Here is a 26,787-nt window from a genome sequence, read left to right as displayed (position 1 = left end):
AACGCGTTTTGGTAATTTCGATGGATGAACAGAAACGCGATGCGAGTTTACAAATTTTGGCACCCTCGTAGGGGCGGATCGAAGAAATTAGACGGTTCAGACTTCCTCGTAGTTACTTTCGCGAGTAACTGTACGTGCAAATATTCCGTGCGACGGACCGCCCGGCAATCTACGACTTCAGAGAGGAAAATCCGTGCGCGAGTGGCGTGTCGCGCGGGCAAGTTAAAGGTGCAAGGGCAAATCGATTTGATGCACGCGAAAAATGGAACAGAAACGAGACCCGATAACGGCGCGCCGTACAAATATAAATTTGTTGCTCGATGAAACTTCGTCCTCGCTCCGCGCCAAGAGAAGGTGGAAGAGAGACCGAGAGGCGAGACGAAGACGAGGAGCAACGACACGCGTCCCAAGACGGCAAAAGACCGACTGAAAAGCACGCGAGGGAGGGAACCCGCCACTTGTACGGTGGGGGATACAGTTTGCCGTGCAGCAACAGACCGAGCGACGGAGGGAATCGCGAGCAAGAGGGGAGGGGGAGGGAGAATCTTGATCGGCGGGTGGGGAAACCGAGAGAGGAGAGGGGGTACTCGTGTCGCGCGATAACCGACGCGAGGTGCAAACCAGCCGCGAATTCGAAAGGCGGCCAGTTGCTGTTCGCGCGTCGTCAGCGTCGCGTCGCGAGAATATCGAGTCGAGATATCGAGGTAAAGGAAAAAAAAGCTCATCATCGCGCAATCATTTTTTACGAGCGTCGTGACCTACCCTCGTAACATTATTCCCCCCCGCTCCACGGTCCCGCGAGCCATTCCACGCGATCAGTGATTACCGAAAAGACGAACGAAAAAGTAAAAAAAAGATCAGGAGCACGCCTTTCGGATACGCGAAAGTGCGATAGATCCCGCGGTAGCTGGTAACAGTGGAAAGTTCGCTCGTGGATCACGCGACGCAAAGGTTACCACAGAGGCGTCGATCCTCCTCCGGGGCGCGTTCCTGCAGGAGGACCGGCGTCGCGCGACCTTCCATCGAATCGAGCGCCGGAACATCCTCGAGAAATCGTTGCGTAATCTCTCCGTTTAGAGGCGTCGCGGCACCGTACGCGGGGAATTCGTCCCGCGGACGACGCAAACACAGTGGGTGTGCCTGTCCCGGGTGGCACACGTCACCGCGAACTCGGTCAACGCGAGTCGCGGCGTTATCTCTGACCACCGGCGTCGCGAAAAAGAAGCGGGACACCGAGAGGGTATCCTCCGGCCGGATAGATCGGTGTCGGATAATCCACGGTGTAACGCATGATTTCCCACGTGGCACGTACGTGCGTGTGGCCGCGTGCGTGCCTGATGGTCGGCCATCCGTGACTCGTCTTCGTGAAACCTGCTTCGGAGGAGCCCCCGATTAAATTAGCCGTTCATTGTCGCACGCGTCCCCTCTCGTTTTCTTCTTACGTACCGTTTTCCACGGCCACGTAAGTACGCCGGGAGACACGAGCTCCCCGGCCAATAACGCGTCAGAGGCTATCGTAATTGTTCGCGCCAGACGCGCCGCGGCCGCTCTCGCAGCTGTCGATCCACGGGACCGTTCCAGTAACATTTTTCTTCGGCAGCCGCAGCTGCAACGACCATCCCGCCTCCCGAGATCGATTCTCGATGGGGACGTTACTTGCATCTTCGTCGACGTTCCAACGGACCTTCTGTTTATCCTTGGACGGCGCCAGAAATTTCGCGCTCCGACACTCGAGCGTGACTTTTTGATCCTGGCAGTACACGGGCCCCACGGGCGTAACGATTAATCGTTCGAGACTACGTGCTTCAGACTTTGACCACGAAATTTCATTGAAAAATTTTACCAAAAATCGTACCGTCGCGTTACGTTACATCGACCTTGTTTCACGGATTCTAAAAGTATATTTTTATCGTCGATTTTGACAGTCAAATATTATGTAACCGACAATTAGGTCACTCCGATGTTTCGTCCGGAAAGAATAGTACAAACATCAGAGACCGTTCCTCGTCCAACGAATAACTCGAAGAGATAAAAATAAACGCGGAACTCGTTATTTGATTTATCAGCGACACGATTGTATTGCGAGAGTGAAAATTCTTGGGGCGTATCGTCGATAAATAATTCCTTTTTCTCTTTTTTCTTTTTATCAAATTTTGCATTTTGTGTAAACTGTCGTCCGACACTTTGTGATTATCGTTCGTAGAATCCCGTTTTTCCCGATTTTTCGTCGCCCCCACCGGTATCTCTCTGCTGGAGGCGAAAAGCGCTAGCGCGGTAAATTGACTTTGCCCGATGCACGCGCTTTATCGCGCGTAACGATTTGTGTAAGAACATAATTTCCCGACAGGTTCGCGCGCGAATAAAAATAACGATCGCCTCTCGTCTCTCATCGTCTCCGTTCCCTCTCTACGAGCAAACAATATTCCGAATGTAAAATCTGTTTCCGTAGGGAGCACGATTCGAATAATCGCTGAACAATTGAACTGGGTCAATTTGGGAACACCGAGCACTTATCGCGGATTAATGCATTCGAGACGACTGTATCGCTCTTGGTGGATTATATTAATCGGAATCTGATAATTCGGGTGTTCGAATCCCTCTAAATAATCTTCTCGAACGAAAACTCTTGACGGATCGAAACAACGCGTAACGATAAAAATTCAGATCAGAATTTCGATTAGAATTCCCTTCCTGGCTGTTACGTACGGGTAAAGGGTAATTTCCATTTACTCGTATAAATAAATAGCTTTTGTGCATAGTAACTCATCCCGGTGTGCAGCAGTTCCGTCATACTATCGCCTCTTTCGAGCAACAACGCGTACATTTTGAGCGGGAAGTGATTCAACGATTACGACAACATCGCGCGTAGCCTTTTGCATTCAAAGACTCAAAGGAATGCAATTGCTTTCAGAACGATGACAGAGGAACGTAGTTATCGCTTCGTAAACCGAGCTTATAAAACGCGCAATATTTTCTGAGTCATCCCGACAGTGTCGGCTACGTCTTCGGAGGATTATCTTCTCTCGATGTCAATAATAAACAATAGATAAACACGATCGAAAAATATACCAATTATCGTTCCAGACTTCGAACGTTCGAGCACGATTCTGCTATTTATTGTACGATAAATCGTTGCGTACGTGGCCCCTATTGGGAACAGGTCTTCGTCCAAGACAACCCTCGCCCTTTTTCTCTTCGAACGATTAACCGATGTATCGGAACAGAAGCTCGGTCGTGATTGCGGGATTAAACGTTGTCCCGCGAGCTTAAGGGGGAGAGTTCGACTTCGAAGATATCCGATCTTAATCCTTCGCGTAAGAAACTTTCAACCCCCTCAAACGATCGGAACGACGAGGGCAAGGGTGGCTCTCTCTCTCGTTTACCGTTATCGCTGTCTGGAAATTGCGACTGGTTCGCCGTTCGGAGAAGTCGCCACGATAACCTTGAAGGGACGATAAAGAGTTCGCGACGCGAAATAAAGACGAGACGGAAGGGTTAATGGCGCGAGCAGACTCGTAATTCACGTATTCGCGGGGAAAGAAACAAAGAATGCTGAGTTATGTTCTCGACGCGTTAGAGATTCGTGCTATCAACGACAGTATCTTCGCGATAATAATTAATCATTACGATACGGAAGCTTGACTAATAGTGGACATTTTCGAGGCTTTCGAGATTACCATCTTTACTTTGCTTAGTTTTACATCTTTGAACCAGCTTTTTCGACTTCTTTAAGAAGATACCGTCTAATATTTTCGTGGAACCAACTTTGAGAACAAAGAAATGATAACAGAAGTAGGGTATCTCGATCGAAAACATCAACGTGTAAACGTATTAGGAAAATAACGTTTCTTTCCATGGAGCAGTCGTGCTAGTGTCGGAACCTGTCCTCGGACTGTATTTTCTCAAAAGTAACTGTCGACTGCCGGTGCAATTATCGTAACCTATTTAAAAAAATCAGGGTCATTCGCGCTAGCAAGTATGAACGCGTGTACGGAGTTGGACGATAAAATTCAGATTCGTTCCTGAACTCGATTATACCAGTGGCTTCGCCAATTTTGTGTACCTGATTAAATTCTAAATATTCTTCCTTCGATATTTAAAGGAACCAAAACTGCTTTTCTTTCCCTTCGAAGCAGAAAATGTTTCTTCGCGTTTGGAACGAGACGCGAACAGAGTGTTTCCGGACCGTAAAATTTGTATTCGATGGAACAAAATTCGGAGCTCGGAGCCACTCGACTGCGACAGAAAGACGGAGGGAGGAAGAGTCGCGTAACAGGAAGCGATTTACTCGTGCGTCTCGTGGTTGTCGCGTGTCGAGGAACAGCCGAAGCGTGGAGCGCGTGCTGGCGTGCTCTAGGATAGCAAATACCTCGGAATCCGAATATATGAATATCCATTAACGAGGCGTAAATCAACCGGAGCGAAATGTTTAATCAGCCGACCGCGCGAATCGCTCGTGGACGAGGGCGAATAATTTGTGTACGCTTCCGACCATCCCTCCGCTCTCGAACAGTCGCCTCTTTCTCGCCCACGGTCGACCATCGATTCGACCATCGACTCTATCCGTTTCGTTTTTCTCGTTACGTATGTACGTCGTCCTCCGGTTCTCCCTCTGCTCGTCGCGGTTCGTTTGTTCGTTAGTTGTTCTAGCCGTGTCGCCCCAGAAACCAACGTCTGGTGTACGCCCGGTGGCCAATTAATCGCTCACGGTCGGTCGCACTCGTGCTCGGTGTGTTGATCGACGCCGGGCAAAAATGCGATTCAACGCACCGAGATTCGAACGATAAAACCGGTTGCTCGTTTTTATCGTTGTCGTTTTACCCGCGAACGTTCTTCTCAAGATCGGTTCGACTCGAATTCCGAATTTTAATTAAAACGAATCGTCCATAAACGTCGCGGAAATCTGATCCATAACTGTCGCGTGGTCGTTCCCGCCGCGTCTCCTAGCAAACTTCGGTGTTATCTCCGACACGCGACAGGTTACTAACGAGTTCCTCGCTCCGACTGTGCTTAATTCTCGCTGTAAGAGCAATCAACCGATCGCAAACATTGTCTACCCCCGGTGACGCTAACTTCGCGGTGTTATTTTCGAATCATAGAAGATACTCGAAGTCGCTCGAGACCTCGCTTCTTGACCCCCCGAGTACGTCGATCGTAAGGATGTTTTCTCTTGGATCTTGCTTTCCGAGAGTCTATTATTTGCTCGAGCCTTCCGAAGGAGACCCTTATTCGTCGTACACAGCTGCGAGCCAAAGAAACGTAAACAACGACAGGGTTGATCCCCGTTGCGAGTATCCCTGACGCAGGAATTGCTCCGAATCGTCTCGTCGCGAGTGAAATAATTAAAGAGAAAAAACTGGGAGGTGTCGTCAAAGGAAGACGAATGAATCGAGCTGAAAATTGTGTCCGCCTCACCCCCCCTGGACGCGCGTAAACATAATTACGTTTATTACCGGCCGGTGACAGAGGCTAACGAAGATCTTGTCAGTCGGCGTAATGACGCGTTAAAAATCTTTTAATTCCTCGAAGCGACACAATCGGCCGGTCGACGGAGGACCCGGCGGGGGGGGGGGGGCTGAGCTCGTTAGATTAATCAACGCTCGCGCGACACTGCTCGGACCGTCGACTTTTTGATATCGCCGAAAGCAACGAAAGGGGGACGAAGAGAAAGGACCGGAAGAAATTAAGAGCAACGACGTCGGTAGAAGTCGGGCGCGAAGAAAAATTCTTCTCGAGTCCCTCTCGAATTGGGCCGGCTTTCATTCCGGCCACTCTTTTCACCCGTTGATGCACTCTTTTTCTCTTCGTCGATCCCCCTCCCCCCGTCCCGCTGTGCGACCAATGGGAAACTTAATTCGTTAAGATCGCGAGAAGTTTCTTCGTCGTTTCGGGCCGCGCGTTTCTTGTTCCGGTGGCATTGTTTACCAGGAAAAGGGAGCACGGCGACGTTCCCCCGATCCGCGATTTTCCCGAGACTCCGAACGGAAATTACGGGGCCACGTACGACGCGAATCGATGGCCGGGCCTCCGTGTGTTCCCGCGGCCGTCAGCCGTTGCCGTGCTCCTTTTATTTCCCAACGCGCGCGTCGTTGGTTAAACACTGCAATATTTAACAGGCGACCGCATTGTCGGGCACGCGACGCTTGTAAAAACCGTCGACGACACGTGCGTTCTCGGCCCGGCGTCCGAGAATGCCGCGAAATTGCGGCTTAACGAACGAACGTTTCATAAAGGAGCCGAAGAAAGGAGGAGCTACGAGGCGATTCGCGTACACGCTGGGACCCGACGACAATAACCGTGCATCGTTGCATTTTACACGACGCCCGAGTGCACTTTTTAACGGAGTCGTACCCGTAAACCTGGATATACGCGTGTCAGTGAAATTTACGAATACCAAGTGTAACATAAAACGTGCCACGAGATATCTTGGAACGATATCAGCGAAGGTACGGATAGAGTTCGGGAAGTATTTCAGCCAGCGCCTTCGTCTGGCTCGAACTCCGGCGAACGTCGACTGGAAACCAAATTTCGCGCGTGCATTCTCTTCCAGGGCGATTACGAGGCACGCAGTTGCGAACGAGGTCGCTGGAAAGTGCTCGAATCCGTGACAGTTTGATCTCTCTAATTACGCAACGAGCACGGCCGTGTTCTCGTAGGACGCTTCGCGGATTTGCATTCTCGCGATTTACGCGACCGGATTCTCGAGAAATACGGGACGAGGCTCGAACCTGCTCTCTCGGTGTTACCCGTTTGAACGCACAATGCGACCTGGCCGGCAGCTTCGGGCGATCGAGAGAGTTAACCAGCCGAGAGAGCAACCGCGATCGTTTCCCGAAGGGCAAAGTGTTTAACTTCGCGGAGTGTATCGAGTGCGCTGACTCGAAGGACGGGGCACGCGTGTCGTTACTTTCGAGCACGGGAATCGTGGCAGTAGGAAACTTGTGCGCGCTCGGGATGCACGTATAGCTCAAAAGGTGCAACGAGATCCCCGAGATAGAGATTCGAACGGGCAGAAACGAGTCGCGAGTAAGAGACCGGGCGATTAGGTGCGCGGATCTACAGCCTGGCCAGAGTGTTATCCGATATTGCTTGGAAAAAAGTTTTATTAACCGATGTTTCGTTGTAACAGTGTTAAAATGTGGGTCACCCACGGGTTTGGAAAAAGAAATTCTGTAAATTAAAACGGTTCGTAACCTTTTGAGACTCGTGATGCGGTTCGAGAGAAAATTCTTGGGATTTTTTAATCGACAGTTTCTCATGCTCCGCGGCCAAAATCTCCGCGTACGTTCCACGAATCCATTCCCACGCGCGCCTCACTCTCAACCGATACTCTAATCTAAACATTTGCTCGATCCCCTCCGCTCTACCCCAAACACTTGTCGTTCACACTCAACCCTACGACGCGCAAACAACTCTCGTGCCTAGAATAGTGCTAACATCGGAGGCCGTTACCCTTCTAAGGAACGAACGAAAGATTTGGACGTAGAAATCTTCACTTTATTCAACGAGCGAATACGATCTAGCGAGGTGTATTTTTGTCCAAGGACCATTGTTTTATGATCCTTTTCGCTATGGAACTTGAAACCGTTTTGCAATCGTTTTGTTCTCAAGGACGATCGACGGCTGACGCGAAAAATCGCACGTTTCACGCAGATCGTAAAGAATTAAGTGGAACGATCCGTCGCTGGTCGCTCGGTTCGATAAACGACGGCCACGAGGCACGACAAAGTCCCCGATAAGGCTGAAATCTAGCGAAACGGTCGTAATTAGTCATGCGAGGGTACGGGAACGCTATTGTCGCGCGAGATTACGGAGCAGTCGTTGCAACGAGATCACGAGGATTTTCCATCGCGAGATTTACCATCGTGTGATTCGGTTTTTTCCAAAAATTGTGAAACGGTAGGGAAAGGGGAGAAAGAATCACGATTACGTACATAGTGGATATATCGTTGAACGATAAGGGGGCCACGCGGGCCCTTGGAGTGGCTCGATTTATCAAAACCCAGACGCGTCGACGGGGAATTTCCCGTGCGAGAATAAAGAAATCGTTAGAATCCGCTTTTCGCGTGTTACACGAGGGGTGGATCCTGGGGAGTCTGACCATTTTTCTGTCGTTCCAGCAGTGGCGTTTCGGACGGTCAACGGAGCGGGCGAAATAGAAATCCGAAAAAGCTGTTCGTGATGTTCGACGGTGACGCGCGGCATCATGGATATAATTGGACGTTTCCGCTCGGAAGAGGAAGAATAACGACGAGGATGACGTCGTAGTCGAACGGGTTGCACGGTCTTGGTCGAGGCGGTCAAACGACGGATGCAGCCACGAAAATTTCTACGCGAGATCGAGGATCGTGACGGCAATATGATCGACAGAATCACGTAGTGCCGCGCGGCGTGTCGGGCCGACACACACGCGAGAAACTTGTTCTCAGCCAGTGCGACGAAAAAAGGGGGGTGTGTAAATAGTGTTTTCGACGCGGAAAAAGGATTTCGGTCCAGGGGGGTGGGGGGGTGATTGGATTCGTCGGGAATCCAAGTCGCAGACATGTCGGGGCAACATCCCGGTCGGCTCGGCGTAGAATCAGCTGGCTGGGTGTGAACGAGGCGTCGATAAAAAGAGACCGGGGGGGAGAGAAAAGGGGGGAACTCTGCGCCGAAGAAGAGGGCGGATCGAGAGCGAGAGCGAGGCGCAAAATGGGAGCAGCGAAATTCCTGCTGGGAAGCGCTATCCTCGGACTCCTTTGGAGCAGCTTACTCAAGGGTGCCCTGACTAACTCGACGAACAGGTGCGACTACCCCCCGTGCTTCTGCGATCACCATGGCAGATTGACCTGCGAGTGTAAAGACGAAGGAGAGGTATGTTCCACCCGTACACGTGTACTATGCGTTCACGAGAAGTCGAAAAGCGAGAAAGCTTCTCGCGAGCGCACGGTAACCGACCCGACGAATCTCTAGCGGAGACGAACGAATAGAAATTTGCAACGGTGAAGGGTTGTGAATTACGAAACTCGAAACTCGTCGCGTTTAACTCGGTTCCCTTCGTTTCGTCGATTTCGTTTGGCGCTCCGGGCCAATCATCCTCTCGAATCTCTCTTGCCCGGTATCCTTCCCTTCCAGCGACCGTTCCCACGAATTCATTCGGAAACCGCGACCCGCCCTATCTTCACGAAAAATCGCGGACAATGGCGACGCCGGGTTCTTTGTTCCGGTCTCCGAGTTATCGGGAGAAGGACGAGAAACCATCGCTCGGCGTTCCGCCGCGCGAAGAAACAGAACGGCCGCGAAACTAGGGGTTGTCGAAATAAAAACAGAAGGCTGTAGGGGAGAGAGAGTCTAATCTCGACGGCCACGCACAGGGGGGTTCCCGCGTAAATTGCGAGGGTGGTTGGTAGAGAGAACGAAGCCTCCATAAATTAGAACGCGTTTACGCAAATCGTCGGTCGGACAACGCTGGCGGACAGGTAAGGCTCTCGACGCGTCCACCCACCTGCCTCGACCGCCCTTCGTCCCTCTCGAATATTTATTGCGCCGGACGGACGCAGGTAGGCAACTAGAGACCCCGCCCCAAGGAAAAATTCTAACCTGAGAAAAACGGTAGATCAACGAACACCGCCCTGTTCGGTTTCGGGAAAACCGTAATTTTATTTAGCGCGTTCGGGTCGCGGTAGTTTCCTCCGTTGAATTCATAACGCGGCCGTAAAGGTCAAAACGACCCGTACTGAACTTTCGTGTATGACATACTCAGCAAATAAGCTTGTAGACCAGTGGTTCTTAATCTTTTCAAGCTCGCGGCACAGTTTGGAGGAAGAGTCTTAATCTTGTTGAGCCGATGGCACAGTTCGCTAGAAAACGTCCACAGTTCCGTGCAGCGAATTATAGTAACGATTTTTTAAGCGAGACTTCTTTGTTTGTTATTCGACTTTTTACACGAAACACGATAGTTGCTCTCCTATGAAATAAAAAATAAATTCTCTTTCTATTATAGATGCTAATCCACTGTCGCAGTGAGATTTAAACAAACAAGTCCAACAAGGTTCGCGACACGGTATAATCGACTTAACGGCGGCGCAAACGATGAATAACGACTGCATCTTTCAATTAGGCTTTCGTTCTTGACGTTCACGCATGGTAATGCCAACAGAAATGGCCCGTAGATTCTTTTCTGGCCGAGTTATACTTTGGACACAGATATCGTCTTAGCACGTAACGAAGGTTAAACGAAATATGGCTAGCACGGAACGGAGGTACGATACGGGGGCATATATGTCCCGTGCCGCAGTGAACGTGCTAATGCAGCGCAGGCTTCGAAACTATGTACAAGTAAAACGTATTAAATAGGCCAGCCGTACGTTCCAAACAGTATCGCGCGTAATGCGACACCCGGCTCGTTCGATTTATGCGATGAAATTTACGCGGGACGAACCTTTTGATAAGAAAAGTAACACGTTCGAGAAAACGAGAGAAAAATAAGCCAACCATCGTATTACAGAACAACTAACGATGTTTTCCAAACTCCCTTGATTCTTGGTGATGGGGCTTTCGAAAGTAATCGTATCACTTCGTATCGTTGAACGTTCGAATTTTGACTTTCGTCCGCGAAAGCTTTCAGAAAACGCGATTTAACACCGTCCTTTCCGATTACAAATTAAAAGGGCTGCCGCGACGCACTCGAAAGAGGAATCGTCCGAATCGAACGGAACGAAACGCTCGTTTGCTTTCCGCAAACGCGATCGAGTCTCTAACGGGTCATCGTAATTCGAACTTTATCGAATAGGACTCTCTCGTTCGAGTTCCGGCAATCGCCTATCGTTTCACCTACGAATTTCGGTGTGCAACGAGGTTACGTTTATCGCGTGCCCTTGGAGACGTCCAAACGACGTTACGAGACGAGATAAAGGCGTTCTTTGTCCCCTTGGAGACAGGTTCGTGGCGGTACCCGGGTGCGTTACGCCATACGCCGTGTGTGCGCCCGTAAACTCGATCCGTAAAACTCCTGTCCGCGACGAAACGACCGCGGGAAGTAAGCTCGAGCAGCGGTTACGCCGCGAAAACCAATCGGCGTACGCTTCGGCCATTTCCTGGTCGACGTCGCGAATCGAAAGCGTTAAAGAAGCCCCTAAAGAGGCGACAAATCGCCTGCACCGAAAGATACGGCGTTAATTATCGCGTCGATTAGGCGTTACGCGATCCATACCCCCTGTAAATCTGAAGTTTAACTTTTTACAAAATTAGATAAGTTATAGAAAATTTAACCCTTTGACTACTGAAAGCGCGCATAGGCGATCAGTCGCCATGAGCGTTCAACGTGTGAAAAAGCTTTCCCTACACAACTTGTGCACGAGTTGAATAGGACTCTCGAGTTTTAACGAGACTGTAAAAACAGTTTCTAATTAAACAATTTGAGGGGTTTGGCAAGTAAACGCGTCATTGGCGAGACACGGTGCTGGCGTAGGCGCCTGTTGTCGCGTGCGCGGATAACGGAAGCGGTCGATCGCGGGTCGATTAAGTTACGGGATCGAATGTCATCGATATCGAAGATCGTCCCCGGCTATGTGAGACCAGGTTAACAACGACGCGTTCAAGGACGCTGCCCCGCCTTTTTCGGCAACGCGCGATAACCGGTCCAATTACCGGCAAGTTTCCCGTGGAGAATTCAAATCGACGTCCACGTTGAATAATGAGTAATGGAAGTCGGGCGGTACCTTTTCGCGCTGTCTGGCAAGTTAGCGGGCAAAAGGGGTAAAACGATGACTCGAACGAGGGCACAATATATTCCGCGTTTCGCGAACTCGTTCCCGGGGAAAACCTTAGCTAACAACGACGAAGAAGAAGAAGAAGACGTGGGCGGGGACGGGAACGGAAAAAAGCAGAAGGCAAGAGAAAGAGGCGAGAACTTCTCTATAATGCATTGCGGACCCGTGAGTTCTCCCGTGGATTTCGCATAATACAGCCGGCGTTTCACGAACACGCTCAGCCAATTTGTCGCGCCGTCAACTCGTGACTACGAATATATCGAGAGAGTGGACTCGTCCTTCTCTCTCTCTCTCTCTCTCTCTCTGTCTAGTTCACGTTTTCACGCGCCACTTTTCCATTTCCGCCGCGCTCATTGGAGCTACTTATACGTCGACGACGGAGGAACACGACGAAATCATTACGACTGTAATATGGTGGTGAACAAAGGAGGACGGGCGAGGTCTCGAGCAGTCTATTCGGGGGACTATTCCATGGCACGAAAATTGCCGGAGTAATTCAGAGTCGGGGAAATTTGATTAACGGGGGGGAAAAAAAAAATTTTAGATTCGTTCGAAAACTGTCTTCCGTCGAGTTCACCGGCGAGCTGGTTCACGAACGAATCTAAAATTTGTGTTCGTTGTTCGCGTATAGAAATTTGGAATAAGACTCCGATGTAGACTCGTACCTTTATCCAAAAAGCGAATGAAATTCGCGAGCAGTCGAGCGTTACTGGGGTTTTCCAGAAGGCGCGGGGTCGTCCGGACCAATATTTCGCGAGAAAAAGCCTCTGGACCGTTTTACAGCGCAGTCAACGTGGGCAAAGTTGTCAAGCGCGCGGGTGGCCGCTGAATAATTGACGATGCCGTAAATAATTGAGAAAACCTTTTAGCGAATGCAGCCTTAAACTCGCCCGAGTTCCCGTAACGAGAGACGACGAAATAAGGCACGAAAGGACGAAATAAAGAACGCGTGCCGCGCTGCCGCAACGACGGAGCCTGTGAGGCGTGTAAAAGTAACAGCTGTAAGCACCGAGGGAAACGTAAGAGCGCCATTTACCATGGAAAACGTGCTCGGTTATGAAAATACACGGAAAATGGCTACGATTGCAACGATCGCTAAAATTACTGTCCCATACTTATCCCGTACTTGCGAGAAAAAAACGTTTTAGCCGAAATGATAGCACCGAGGTCGAAAGTATAAATTAAGTTTGACGACGCGTTAATCCAGGTTTTCCGGGAGCGCCGGGTGCGCGCGATCGATTATGGTGTCCGCAGATTTCAGATTGAAACGCGTAAATAAAAAAGAACAAAGTGGAGAGTGGAAGGGGGAAAGTAATTGAGAGAGTGCGCGATAATGTCGAGCAACGAAGTTCCCGCGAACGAATCTGCTCCAACGAGGGAAATTGTTTCGCATAAATCCTTTATAGATCGTAAAAGAGCCTTTCCCCGTTTCGCGTTACTCTGCCCGGTTCCTCTGTTTCGCCCTTCGCTCGCAGTACCATCGCGATTCCGTAAACCAGAAGACGCGGACTTAACCCACCGTCGAGTCGTTTTCATTTTCATTTTCGTTCCCATTTTCATTCCCCCGTTTCGGGAAGCGAGCCGAGTAATTGTTCCCCGGTAGACGCCGATGAAACTCGACGAAATCCTCCGGCGTTCGAGTCTGGAACTCTCCCGGGGTCTGGTATAACTTCGAATTAAAATTTACTCGTTAAAAAAAAAATAACAGTTTGTCTCTGGAAGTATAAACGCGGTTTGATTAAATTTTTCAACTATTCAAAGGAAACAGAGACGATATAAATTAACACTAGATTTACGGAAGCCGTCAATTTGACGGATGTTCCATATTTTAAATTGCAGAACGCGTAAATATTATTTTTTAACAACTTATGTTGAATTTGATTGATGCAATAGCACGAATGCATATTCTAATTAAAAGAAAAATCGTATTGTAAGGTAATCGTCAACATGAAAGGTATCAATAAATATACGTGCGATCAATGCCCGTAAATCTAGTGTTAAATGAATTTCGACCGATTCGTGGACCTTAATTTCAATGTTATTTTTTAAGACCAATGAATGATTATATCTTAACGGATCGAAAGAGAGAACAGAGAAGCAGCGATCGGTTGTAATTCCATTGGAGCTTTCGACGCGTTTCCCATCGGCGTCGCGGCGTCCCGCGCGCTAGAAACGCCTGGGGAGACGCGGGCGCGTGTCGAGCAACGAGAGTAATCATTTTTCTCCGGTGCGAAATCGTCGATACGGCGTGTCGGAGCATGGAAAAATTTGCATTCGATTCCCCGACGGGGATCGCCGTCGATCCGAATAATCAAGAAACGATCCCTCGACGCGTGGGAGTCGCGCGCGACGTTTCCTTTTTTTCCACCCTCTGTCGTACACGAAGCGCGTAGGAAACGTCTAGAGAATACACACCGGGAGCGTCGTATCCCTCGACAGAATTACACGCCGCGGAAACTGCGCCGAGGGCTTACGCCGGCAGAATAAAGGCGAGCCGTTAAAAAGGAATATCGCGTTGTCCTTGTTTTCTCTAGCGCCCTCGTGCATAGCCGTCAGCCATCCTTTGGTCCGACGCTCGCTGGAGAAATAAAACTCAGATTCCCACGGAGACCCTTAGAATTCACCTTAGACCGTCCTCTCCGCGCTCCATTCTCGCGATTTCACGTTCCGAGGAGCCGAAAACTTTACACCAGTGTTTACAGGCGTCGCGTAACGCCTGGCCTGTGTATCTTTTCCGCGAAACCGATACTCGAAACGCGATAGAATTTACCTCTTTTCTCAAACAAAGTCGATCGTTTCGTGCCTCGTGGCAGTCGACCAAAACGCACGTGACCACGATCTTGATTCAGCCTGAACGTTCGTGGAAACGGAAACGCGGTCGGGTTCGCGCGTAATTGTCCGGGGACGTGAAAAACGAGCCGTCGCGAGAAGACAAGCATTTCGGCTGGTAATCTGTGCTCCATGGTCGAACAGATTGCGCGGCCGGGAATTGGCCAAGAACAATGCAACGAGGAACAAAGGTCGGACACAGACAGGAAGGGACGCGCGTCGGGTAGGGATTGTGTCGGGGCAAGACGGTAAAATGCGTGGTGGTACCTGAGAAAAAGGGCCACAAAAGGTTTTCGTTTCTATCGGCGACGCACCGCGCGCGCGCGGTTCCTTTATTTTCATCCGTTCTTTTCCTTTCTCTTCATTCAAACCCGCTTCTCGTTTCTTCCCCGCCTCCCCCCAATGTCCATCGGTCGAACGCCTAAACGTTTCGTCCGTGTTCGCACGAATCGATCGAACAATAAATAATAATCGCCATCGTGTACGCGTTATAAAGCATCCCCAGTGGTCTTCCAACAGAATCCCAAACAGATTATTCCGCTTTACGCGCAAAGAATGTCTGGCTTAGCGTATCTCGCGAGCAGGGTGGCTTGAAAGGTTTCTTCTCTTCGCGGAGAATGAAATTCGCTCCCTTTTCTCCATCCCCGGGATTTCAAACGAATTTTCAAACGAGCTCCGGGAAAGAGTTTGATTCCAAGTACGAAAAACGAAACCGTTGTACCGGGTTTGGGATTACTTGAATATTCCACAGGTATTTAAACGGTACGAATATCATTATTTAAATATAAGAGTACAGCTCTAAAATTATTATTGGATCTTCCAACTTGTATAACGAAGTGTGAAAAATTTGAACCAACGTCTAGATATACAACGTAAAAGGATAAAAATAAATTTTTTAAATATAGATACAGAAGCGTGTGACGTTATTATAGCGCTACTTTAACGCTTCATTGTATAATTTTGAATGAAAATACAGAAAAATTCGACAACTAGATAGCAGAGTCGAGCCATCGAAGTAGATTTTTATAGCCTCACGTTCAGCTTTTCGAGACTACGTTCGATGAATCATCGACGAAATCAACGCGACGCTGATTACCGAGAATCGTTATTCGTTATCGGGGCTTCGTTAACGAGAAAGATGCGATAATCTGTGATCGAGCGAGCATGGCCTCGCGAGCAACGCGAACTATATCTTTTGCTCGGCGATGAAACGACGCGACAGGTATGCGCGAGCCGTTTCGCCATCGATTGTTTAACAAACAAGGAGCTCCGAGTGTCAGGTGCCATCGAGGCCCTCGACGGAGCAGCATCGATGCTTGCCGGGCGTGTACGAATGAATTAATAAAGAAGCAGAATGGACGAGCACCTGGTTACGAATAACACGGCTGAAAGCCCAAGTTGGCAGACTCGTTTTCGTCCGGTCGAAGAAACCGCTATCTCTCTCTTCCTGTTCCGGTTCCATTTACTCTGCTCCTGACAAGTTGCTACGCGGGAAACCCGCTGTCCGTTCGGACGGTACTTTCAGTTAGACGCTTCAACGGACCCAAAAGTTCGAAAACGTTCTCGCGTCGAGGGACATTTCACCGACGACGCGAAAAATAGTTGGACGTCCACGCTTTGATACTCTCAGAGAGTCAAATAGAACGGGTCTTTGATCAGAATTTAAAAAAAAAAGGCAAATTGCATATCTCGTTTTCTCTAGCTCGTTGCGAATAATTTTACGACATAATTTGCGGCGAATTATCGAGGCGAGAACGTGTCGCGGAACGTTTCAAGCTCTATCGACGATAGAGCGTCACGACACGGGTGAAAAAGGCGCAAAATACGAGGCTCCGTGACTGGGTCTCGTTAACGTTCGAGGTTTTCTCGCGGAAATGGGAAACTCGAGATCGCGATAACAATAGCGGGAAAGTTAATCAACGATGACTATAAAAAGGGATCAGATCCGTTGTTTTTAAACGTTAAAAATCAATTTCTCTCGTTTCAGGAATTGGTGTTGACCACGGACGGCGACAAAAGGCTGAGCCCGCACACGAGCCGGATAATGGTGAACAACTGTTACTCCGTGATTCTAACGAACTCGAGCCTGGCCTCGATGATCGGGCTGCGCTCGGTGGACCTGGTGAACGTGGCGAACCTGACTCTGATCAGACAGAGCTTCGAGCTGTCGCCGCGCAGCCAACGGACGCGGATCACCGTGAGGAACAGCAGCATCGACGCGATGCCCAGCTTCGTGTTCCGCGGCGACGTGGAGGCGATCAGTTTCGAGAACGTGAGGATCGGACAATTGAGCGCGTTCTCGTTCGCGAATCTGGTACAGACGGACACGCTACGGTTGGAGAACTGCCGTATCGAGAACATGGAGGCGCAGGCGTTCAAGAAATTCGACGTGGGTTATCTGCACGTGATCGGCGGTAGTTTCGGCGATCAGGTGCTCAGCCGTACGATGAACGACATCGAGGTGCATCACAAGTTCATGCTGGACGGCGTGAGAATGGGCACGGTGAGAAGCGACGCGTTCATAGTGACGAGCCCGCGGACAGTGGCGATACAGAACTGCGTGGTGGAGAGCCTCGAGAGCGAGGCGTTCAACGTGACCGCGCGCGGAGCGGTGATCGTAAAGAACAACACGTTCGGTAGCCTGAGCGTGGGCGCTTTCCTGGGGATCAGAGCCGATCAGGAAACGAGGACGTCGCCCGGCTCGCTGCACGATCTGATCTTCAAGAACAACAGCGTGGCGAGCTTCGAGGAGGGCTCGATGATGTTCGACCGGGGCAGCTTTCGCCTGGAGCTGGACAATCTGCTGGTCGACCAGCCGTGCGACTGTCAGATGCTGCCCGTTTGGAAGAACAACATTCTCAATTACACGAACGTCTACTCGAGGTTCTACAGCAGACAGAACTCGGCGATGCCGCCTACGTTGTCGCCGCAGGAGGCGATCAACGAGACGCCGGAGACGTTCCTGTGCGTCGACGGCGAGGTGAACGGCGTGCCCACGAGCTTCGTCGAGTACGAGACGCGTCACTGCTCGCTGGGCGGATCCATCATGGTTTTCGTGCTGGTGGTCGCCGGTCTGCTCGTGCTACTGATACTGGTCACCTGTCTGATCGTCTGGTGCTGCAGGAGGCGTCGTCGTAACAGCAGGAAGAAATGGATCAGCGTGCCGACCAACGCTCCGGACGTCGTCTCGAAGAAGAACGGCGTGATAAGCCGCGAGGCGGCCGCCTCCGCCGCCCCGGTCGACAGCCGGATAACGATGGTCGTGCCTGACGGCAGGCTCTACCGGGAGACCGAGTTTCACGTGATCGTCGAGAAGGCAGAGCCTCTGACCACCGAGTTGTAACGAGAACCTTCGCGGGGCTCGACGAGGCCCGCCGTTCACGCCACCGTCGAACAAGAATACGAGCGCGCGGGCGCGTCGAGCCGATTCCGCGTGTACAAGCTCTGAATCTCGTCCAGGACATACGATGTGCGACGAAAACGAAGCGGTGCACCGGCTGCGACAAGTGCGGTGGTCCGAACGATTCAAACGTCGTGCACCACCGGCGCGACGAGATTCCCCTGAACATTTTTCACTGTACCATTTACAATAGTTAAGCCGAGTTTTGCGCGTCTTTGGGAACGAATACAGAGCGCGAGACTCGATCTCGAACCTCTTGTTTTCACTTTAACCGACTATCCTTTAACGCAAGGCAGTTCGTAAGCTTCCATTCACATATCACGAACGAACACCGATTATCCGTTCGTGGTTTTCTGTCGCGAACGGATCATCGGGGAACGTTGTTAGTTAAGTTAGAAGAACTTCAAAGCTTCGTCGAATCGACGCCCAGAATATCCGAGACTCGCGATTGGATCGACCTTTCGCGCCTCGTAGCTCCGAGTTTATCGATCGATAACGGCGCGTCTCGACCCCGAGCGTCGCGATGGTCGATCAAACGTTTCGAAAAAGGGACCCAGCGTCTACGAGTCGGATCGAACTCTATCGCCCGTTCAAGGCCGCCTCCTGGTGACCGTGAATACGCGGCCAGACGCACGACTCCCACTTTTACGCCCGCGACGGCTTACCTCTACGCCGGGGAGCGAATGGTTTGCCTGCAGGTTGCGCGTACGAGCAACCTGGTGGGGGTAACGGCACGGTGGCCTTGACCGGACGACTGATTTTGTCCCGAGTCTAGGCAACGCGATCGCGCGACCACCCGGAAAGCAGCGAAGCAGTGCCATTCCTATACAAACGCGTCGATTCGCAAAGACTTTCGATCGTTTCGAAGAGGAAACGAAGCAGAAGACGACGGAGGAGTATCCGCTACACCCAACAGGGAACCGACTCGAAAACCAACCCCGTTCGGGCTTTGATCGCGTTTCTCTTATCTGCTTGTAACGATAATAAAAGAAATATTACCCCCAAACATTCCTCGACGAGACACGGACACGAATCGAAGCTACGTTCGACGTACAACCACGAAAGCTGCGAGACGATCGAAATCAGACATTTGTCGTGCCATTCGCGGAAACATCTCGGACCTATCCCGCCCGCGGAGCCGTTGATTTACTGTATTATTTTGTTACTGCGTTTATTTATGACCTCTGGACATCGCCAATAAATTGTTGTTATTGTTATCACTGTGATCGGTAACTAATTTTGATGAACGCGGCAGCGGGTCACCGCGAAACGGGTATCGATTCAGTTCGCGGCCCCGTTAATCTCGAAACGGATCCCTGAGTAATGCGTTCGTTTACCGTAAAACCATCACCGTGTACCAATGCTATCGCTTGCTATTAGTCCACGTTTTAACCCCCTATTGCTTAACGCGCCAGATCGAGAACCACGTACAAACAATCCCTATAACGTTTCACCGAGATGATCTTACAAAATTTTCACGCGATGTTTCCTTGCGAAAACGTTTAACAGCGGATTCATTTTCTTATCGTTTAACGTTTTAACCCCTTGCCTTGTCGATTCGATCCACCACTGTACGCAATACCGAATCCCTTACATGCTGGAATAAACCTACGTTTGACGAGCAACTAGAAGCCAACGGAAGCGTGGTGAGACATTTTCAGGAATTAAACATTTAAACAACATCGATCGTTGACCCCTTTCCCCGAGATGGGCAAAATTTTAGTCGACAGATAACCAATAAAACCAATATTAACAATTTATTCGTCGAGTTGTGTATTCTGTAATTGAAATTTTTCACTTGGATAAGAATTTTGCCTAACTCACACGGTTTACATCTTCAATATTTTAGAAGCGTAATAGTTTCTGATTGAGAAGAATCCGGTATGCAACTAATTTCTGTCGTTTCTGAGCCAATCTGTGTCACTCGTGACTCATGTTTGTCGTGTTTGATCCGTGATATAAATCATTCCTGGAGCCTCTTAAAATAGTATTTCAAATAACATGTTATCTTGTTCTTCGATTATTTCGTTTTCTAAATACGGTCCTGTTACCCAATTTCACGAAATAGCTTCGAAATTAATAATTTTGTATTCGAAATCATTTCTGTGACGAAATACTCCCGAAATATGTTTCGTTAGTGTACCAATATATGTTTAATTGATATTTCGCGTATCTATCATCCGTCAAACGTATACGTAACTTGCAATATACAATTTGGTACTGATTTATATAAGTAATAAATATACAGGACGTCCAACAGGTACTCGTGCACGCTTTACTGGAATATTTTATGGATAAAAATAGAACAAAAATATTATATACTCCGTTGAAAAAACATCAACTTCTACGTTACGTCAACGCTTATTTCAAGTACCTGGTATGTCGATTATTTCCAAATAACGCGGAGAAAAATGAAAGGTTGGAATGTTATTTGAAATAACCATTTCATATTTTCGTTTCAAATAAAAGTTGCCCGAGTTTGATACGCGCCACGAGTTTAAATCGATATTATAAGGCAAGGGGTGAATTCGTGAACATATAAATAACCAAGAAATAAATTCTTTTTCGGGAAACGACATAAATCGGGACTTGGCAAACTAGGAAAGAACCATTTTATGCAGAATCGTGAGATTGCTGTTTCGGTTTCCACAAAGTAAAATTAATATGACACAGCCATGCCTATTCGTTTACGTGTTCACTTGCATAAATTTTAATACTTAACAACGCTGCAACGACGAACAATTGCAATCTACTTTAACGACGAGGAACGCTACGAAATATAATATAAACATTTCTCGAGTACTGTATATTTGTCGTTTAACCATCAAGCTGGTATAGTTACGTATCATGTAATTGGTATCGTTGGGTCATTTGCGATCCGTTGGTGTTTTGTACGAAAAATGATGAATACGTGTTGGACTTCTTTCAAAGACGAGAAACTGTACAAGACAAACAAAAAGTAACATGGAACATGTTTTTTTTCTTAATTGTAGAGAGGAACGTGACGTACACGATTAAAATAGCATATGAAAAGAACGGAAAAGGAGCATAAGCTGAAATGTTATCGGTAGAATAAACCATTTTGGATTGGAGCAAAAAACCTGACATGGCGGTGACAATAATAAAAAATAACAAACACGAAACATGTATGTGGTGCTAATTTTTCCAGGCAATGCAGATTAGCAAAAACTGCTACACTAAACTATCCAAATAGTCCCGAATCCTACTAACGAGCTGATTAGCGACCATAAAAATATTACGTTATTACGTTTACGATAAAAAATTGTATAAGTAATTTTGATCATTGTGGTGTCTTTCAATAAGTTTGCCAACTCCTGTAATGGAGGGTCAAAGATTCCGTTTCCAGGCAAATGAACAATACGCGGCGATCGTCGCGGAATTCAGCCAGCGAATGGAAAGCTTATCTGGAATTCGAGCAACGGGGGAAACGGTTCACGACGGCTGAACGACTGTTTGCGAAAGCGGCGATTCGTTTCAGCGTTACCGGCGAGCCGACCGTTTTGCGTTTTAAAAGTACAATGCGAGCACCGCAAGCGACGCTTTTGTCCCCGGCGTGTGCGACCATCTCGCGCACGTGCGAGCCATGCATTATTGATGCTGCCGCACTTGCCGCGTAACGACTTTCGCGATGTTGTTTCGCTTTATCCCCGAGCAACGGACAGAAATTGGTCCACGCAGCGTTCGAGATTATTCGACGACCTCCGCGTCGATTGCCTTGCGACGCGTCAAGGTGCGTCCAATTAACGTCACCGCGCGAAGAGAAGCCCGGACACGATCGTCGACCAGCGATGGGACTAATGCCGTTACCGATACCAGACAATAAAGTATCATTTTCTATCGAATCGTTTCCATACCTGCACTATGGACAAGTATCGAGGCATGGAACGCTAGGTATGTGCGCAAGGTAGGTGCGCAGAAGATTCCTCGCCATTTATAACGAACAATCTCCCACGTGTCTGCCTTACCGTACTCGTAGCGCCAATGTATCGTACTAATTTTCGATACTGATACTTTTAGAACGAACACGTTCACTAAGTTCGCCAGTTAAAGTATGGAAATCAATGGTTCTTGGAGACTAAGAATCATGGTTCACGCTTTAACTATAACGAACACGTATCGATACCAATACCGTATATTGATATCGATCGACGTCTATCCGATCGAACCATTAAATTTTCATTTAACAAGCAACGGATGAACAATCGTTTATCTTTTGATCGTCGTTCGAAATTTCTATCTGGATAAGAGTTTTGGCTTTCTCTGGTCTCTGGAACAACGGACTACTTTGGTATCGTATCAAACCCGTCGTTAAATTCATCATCGCGAGCAGAATGCGATCAACGTATACGAACTGAAACTAGACGTGTGCAATTTTCGTATTTCGGCGGCGTATTAAGTTTCGCAACGACGATTTAGTTGTAATTATCGTGAGACTGTGATATAACGACAGCCGACTTGTATAATTTGTTTTACATTGCACGTCGTGACCATCGATGAAAGGGAGAGAATAAAAAATGAAACTGACATGCATGGAACAACGACGACTCAATGGCTAATCGATATTCCCAAAATATATCTTTCGCACGCTTCCTGTAATCCACCCCCATTCCCCCCTTGCCCCCCTCCTCTGTGCACATATATGCATTGTAAATATGAATATTCGCGTGGGTATATAACGTCAAAGTTCACGGATATTCCGCTGACATCGATGATTGGCTATTTTTGATTACTCGCGGAGAAACGCGTAAGCAAACGAATCTATTGCACGCGTATGACGCATCAGAATTATAAAGGGTGATTCGTGAACCGTGACCACGACCGGGAGCATAAATTCAATACACAAAACTAGTAAAAAAAGTTATTTCCGTTTGACTTTGTTTCCAAGTTTACGGACGATTAAAACCTTTAGACTGTTTTCTTTTCGAGCTGAGGTAACTCGGATAGATACAACTCGTTCCAGAACGTTTCTCGAAGGCAGATAACGCGCCATAAATCAAGATAAACTCCTGACTCGTAGGGCGATTCTAGAAACTGCGACAAACTTTGCTTCTTTTCTCGATGAAGATACAAAACGTTGATACAAGAAATACCCAAGCAAGGCTATCTTTTAACGATATTAATTTTTGCTCTGGCACAATATGCACTTATACTTGTCCCTTCAACTGGAAACATCAAACGCGCTACTAAAAGAAAACCTCCAACTTGGAAGCAAGGTTCAAAAGTCAAACATTTACGTGAACTTTAATATTTTTGTGTACTCAACCCAACTCTAAAGTTGTGTTCACTTTTCTTAGAACACCTTGTATATATGTCCACGAGTTGCGTTTTAATAACATGGTTACATAACGGATCAGCTATTTAACTTGTGCCTAAATGGGTTTCAATGAAATTGATGCTAAAAAGGAACTAAATAGAACGAACAAAAGTTTTGTGTTATTAAACGGATTCAGTTAATTCGTTGAAAACATTTAGCGGTTAAGTCAATTCCGGTTATCAACAAACCAACGAAAATGCAAGTTCCTTTTTAGTTCCATTCTTTTACCGACAAATGGTTGTGCAGAATCGAGTAGTGCAATTGGGTACTTACCTGAATGGAAGAACGCCATCGAGAGCCTGGGAGACGGTAGGTGGTGATGCCAGAGCGAATCCTCGTCCTAGCAGCGTCGAGTGTACGGAGAAAATCCTCTTTGCAGTTTCTTGCATCAACTCCAAATCCTCTTCCACTTCTTCGTCTGCAAGCACATGGAGAAACTCATTAAGTAGCGAAACAAACATCAAATGTAAACGAACATTTCTAATTACGTGCAGTACAAATCATTTTGTAAGATAAAATTCATTTTAAAAACGGAGATTCGGAGATAGAGCATACATACTTGACACAGGCGGTAATGCGAGGTTCTTCTTTATGAGACTCGCGGCACAAGCTCCGCCGAGGAACGATAATTCGGTTTCCAAGTTTTTCAAACCATTCCCCGACGTTATCCAGTCGTATCCGATAACTAGACACTTAAACCCGTACGTAACAGCTCTCTCGTTTTTCATGTAATCCGACGCAGTTTCCAGCGAGAATATCACTTCGTTTCCTGAAACAACGAACAAGTTGATCGGTTAAAATGTCTATTGTAATGCTCTCGCTGTTTCGCGAAGCAATAACGATTTACCTGGTAACACGACCGCGTTTTGTGGCCACAGGCTTTGCACGTTGCTCAGTTTGTGTAGCACGGGCCAATGCAACGGTGTATCTTCTACCGTTGCATTCACGTTTGTTCTAAGGGTACATAAAAACAGCTTGGTGGTGATTATCTCGTTAAGAGAGTTGGGCGAAAAGTTGAATTAATTCTTATTTACCCTGTTAGGGAATTGGAAATTATATTCGGAATGTAGAGTTGCAAATAATCCTCCGGCTGTGCGGTACCACATTCTGGAGTGAATTCGATGGTCAACCATTTAACCGTGTCCGGGAAGGTAACTCTGTAATGGGACACCGTAGCAGGTTTGTAAGGATGATCGCTTTCCAACCACGTGTAGTGATGACTGGTGGTGATGGGCGGGGAAACGTGGGACTGAACCTCGCTCTCTTGAGATATTTGAGACGATCCCATTGTAGATAACAAATTAAGCGCCGTGACATGGGGAAGCATCTCTTGCATCAAAGTAAGAACCTGTACCCCGCTCTAAAAAAGAAAGTAATTACTTGAAACCGGATTTTAAAACATGTGCAAGAGTTACAAAATGAATATGAGAGGTCTTTACTCTGGGATCTGATGTAGCTAATGGGCTGATGTGCGCCATAACCAATGGTAAAAGGGTCGTCACGAATGTCGCGTTCCCGAGAACTTCAGTGGCTACCACTTCTTCTGCTCTTTCTCTCGCTAGCGCGAGGATTTCATTGGATCGTTGAATAATTGTGGCGGTCATAGCAAGAGTAGACTTTCTTGCTTGCACTTCGGCCATCGCCTTACTTGTGTGTTGGCCATCAGAATCTTGAGGATTTGAGTAATAAAGGATATGTGGTATTTGACCTCTGGTTTGTGTTGTACCTGCACAGATAAAATGCATTACAGTTTGTTCGATAAACTAAGTTCTATTTAGTCTTCGTAAATGTACCGTTGAAGCTCAAGGAACAAGCCGTAAAAGTAAAAGTTGTTCCGTCCGATCCTTTAACAACGCTCAACCCTCCATCGCCATTACTCGTACGCCCGCCGCGGTTTCTCAATCTAATAGCGTACTTTATGTTTTCCTTGATGGGTACAGGTTTATCAAATTTTAATTCCACTATGTCGTTCACGCAATCGTCTGGCCCGAAAGAGCCGCGTGTAAAATCCAAACTGCTCCAACGTTGAGTGTGAGATGGATCGTTGCCTGTATTATTTTGCTACAAAACGTGATATTCGCGTAAATTAATATTCAGTCTCGCGTTAGAGCTTAACAAATAGTAATACTCACATCGTCGAGTAGCTCCAATTCGTAATCATAGACTCCAACGCCTCCGTAGATGCCCACTCCGGTAATAACGATACCAGGACGATCGACCGAGAAGCATATTGCATCTGGTGAACCGTTACCGGTATTCCACGATCTTGTCTGATTCACTCGAGTGAATCTTGAGGGTGTAGTGTAGATAAGTCTGCCACAAGCAGCTTGAAGTTCATCTTCGTTCCCGCTGGATTGTACCGCCAATTCGGCGATAACCCGTGCCAGCAAATAACAACAATGAAGGACCAACTCTGGCAGTGATTGGGTCTTTTCTCTGGAAAGAGTTTTCTTCACGGGTACTAAAATCAGGTCCAAGAGCCTATCGAGGACATCGCGGAACGTCCAATTTATGCTCTCTTTGCCGGAACTTTCCACTTGAGACTTGTAACTGATCTGCTCGACCAAAATTGGATACTGGTGATTTTCGGTTGAGTTTATCATCAGCAAACCGGTATTGTCGGATGGACTGAGCTGCCGATTTATGCTGTCGCTACTATCCATAATATTATTTAAAATTGGAAATGTACATCGTAGACGGATAGCAGGATTACACAAAGAAGCTAACACGGCCGATAATAACCTATCTTTTGTAGTCCTTCCTTGATCCTGTGAAATGCCACAAGTTTTGGATTATCCACCCATCCCTGCTTTCTATTTATAAAATGGTCGGAAATACTTACTCTGTCAATTTCAGATAACAGTTCACATAAACACGTCCACTTTAAATATGCTGTAGGATAAAATGCATGATAACAAGCAACGAATGTTCTATGACATTCATCTAATATGCTGTTCGGCATCTTATTGTTTATGGCACTCGAACCTATTTGACATTATTTATATTTTACAATATGATAAAAAGCGCATTTAAAAATAGAATATACCACGTACGTGAACACTCACTTTTACTTAGCCGCGTCTTTCCTTTACTTTTTGTATTTAATGGCACAGTATCGGATAATATTTGATGCAACAAAGCGCGTACTTCGCCTATGCATTCAGCTAGGCGCACTGACTCGGCTGGAGTCTTCTTGCCGACTGCAAATTATTAACAATATCGTACTAAAAGATATTCTAATATTTAGAAGAGAACAAATTACGTACCTTGATTTGGATAAATTTCGCTGGTGTAAGTTCTAAGTAATCTTAAACTAGCTTTACTGATATAAACCAAACGTTCCATTTCAAGCAATGCGTGAGATGAGGAAGTAGCGTGAACAATAGTATCATTTAATGCTGCTTTTAGCGTGTTCCAACTCCATTGAAGTAGGGATATTAATGACTGAAAACATTCCTGGAAAAATATATAAT

General features: G+C 47.7%; 2 protein-coding genes across 3 annotated transcripts in view; one reads left to right on the top strand and one right to left on the bottom strand.

Annotated features, from left to right (window-relative positions):
- Positions 1–26,787, bottom strand: part of LOC122395262 (E3 ubiquitin-protein ligase MYCBP2) — a 316,312-nt gene that overhangs the window by 283,290 nt on the left and 6,235 nt on the right. The window contains 10 exon segments of the mRNA XM_043392706.1: positions 23,588–23,732; positions 23,874–24,083; positions 24,162–24,268; positions 24,349–24,674; positions 24,754–25,040; positions 25,108–25,375; positions 25,447–26,082; positions 26,157–26,299; positions 26,380–26,514; positions 26,581–26,770. Coding sequence (XP_043248641.1) covers positions 23,588–23,732; positions 23,874–24,083; positions 24,162–24,268; positions 24,349–24,674; positions 24,754–25,040; positions 25,108–25,375; positions 25,447–26,082; positions 26,157–26,299; positions 26,380–26,514; positions 26,581–26,770 — 2,447 coding nt within the window.
- On the top strand, positions 632–22,519 carry LOC122395264. 2 transcript variants are annotated; one of them, XM_043392709.1, is made up of 3 exons: positions 632–704; positions 8,121–8,853; positions 16,567–22,519. In XM_043392709.1, the coding sequence occupies exons 2-3, from the start codon at positions 8,692–8,694 to the stop codon at positions 17,920–17,922; spliced, it is 1,518 nt and encodes a 505-aa protein (XP_043248644.1). In that variant the 5' UTR covers positions 632–704; positions 8,121–8,691; the 3' UTR covers positions 17,923–22,519. The 2 variants fall into 2 exon arrangements, with proteins under 2 accessions (XP_043248644.1, XP_043248645.1); XM_043392710.1 differs by having other exon boundaries at positions 658–704; positions 8,124–8,853.

This window comes from Colletes gigas, unplaced genomic scaffold (assembly GCF_013123115.1).
Source record: "Colletes gigas isolate AHSC1104 unplaced genomic scaffold, ASM1312311v1 Colletes_gigas_Sc00005, whole genome shotgun sequence".
Lineage (NCBI taxonomy): Eukaryota > Metazoa > Arthropoda > Insecta > Hymenoptera > Colletidae > Colletes > Colletes gigas.
The sequence above is the reverse complement of the archived record's forward strand: the minus strand, read 5'-3'. Positions and strand labels throughout refer to the sequence as shown.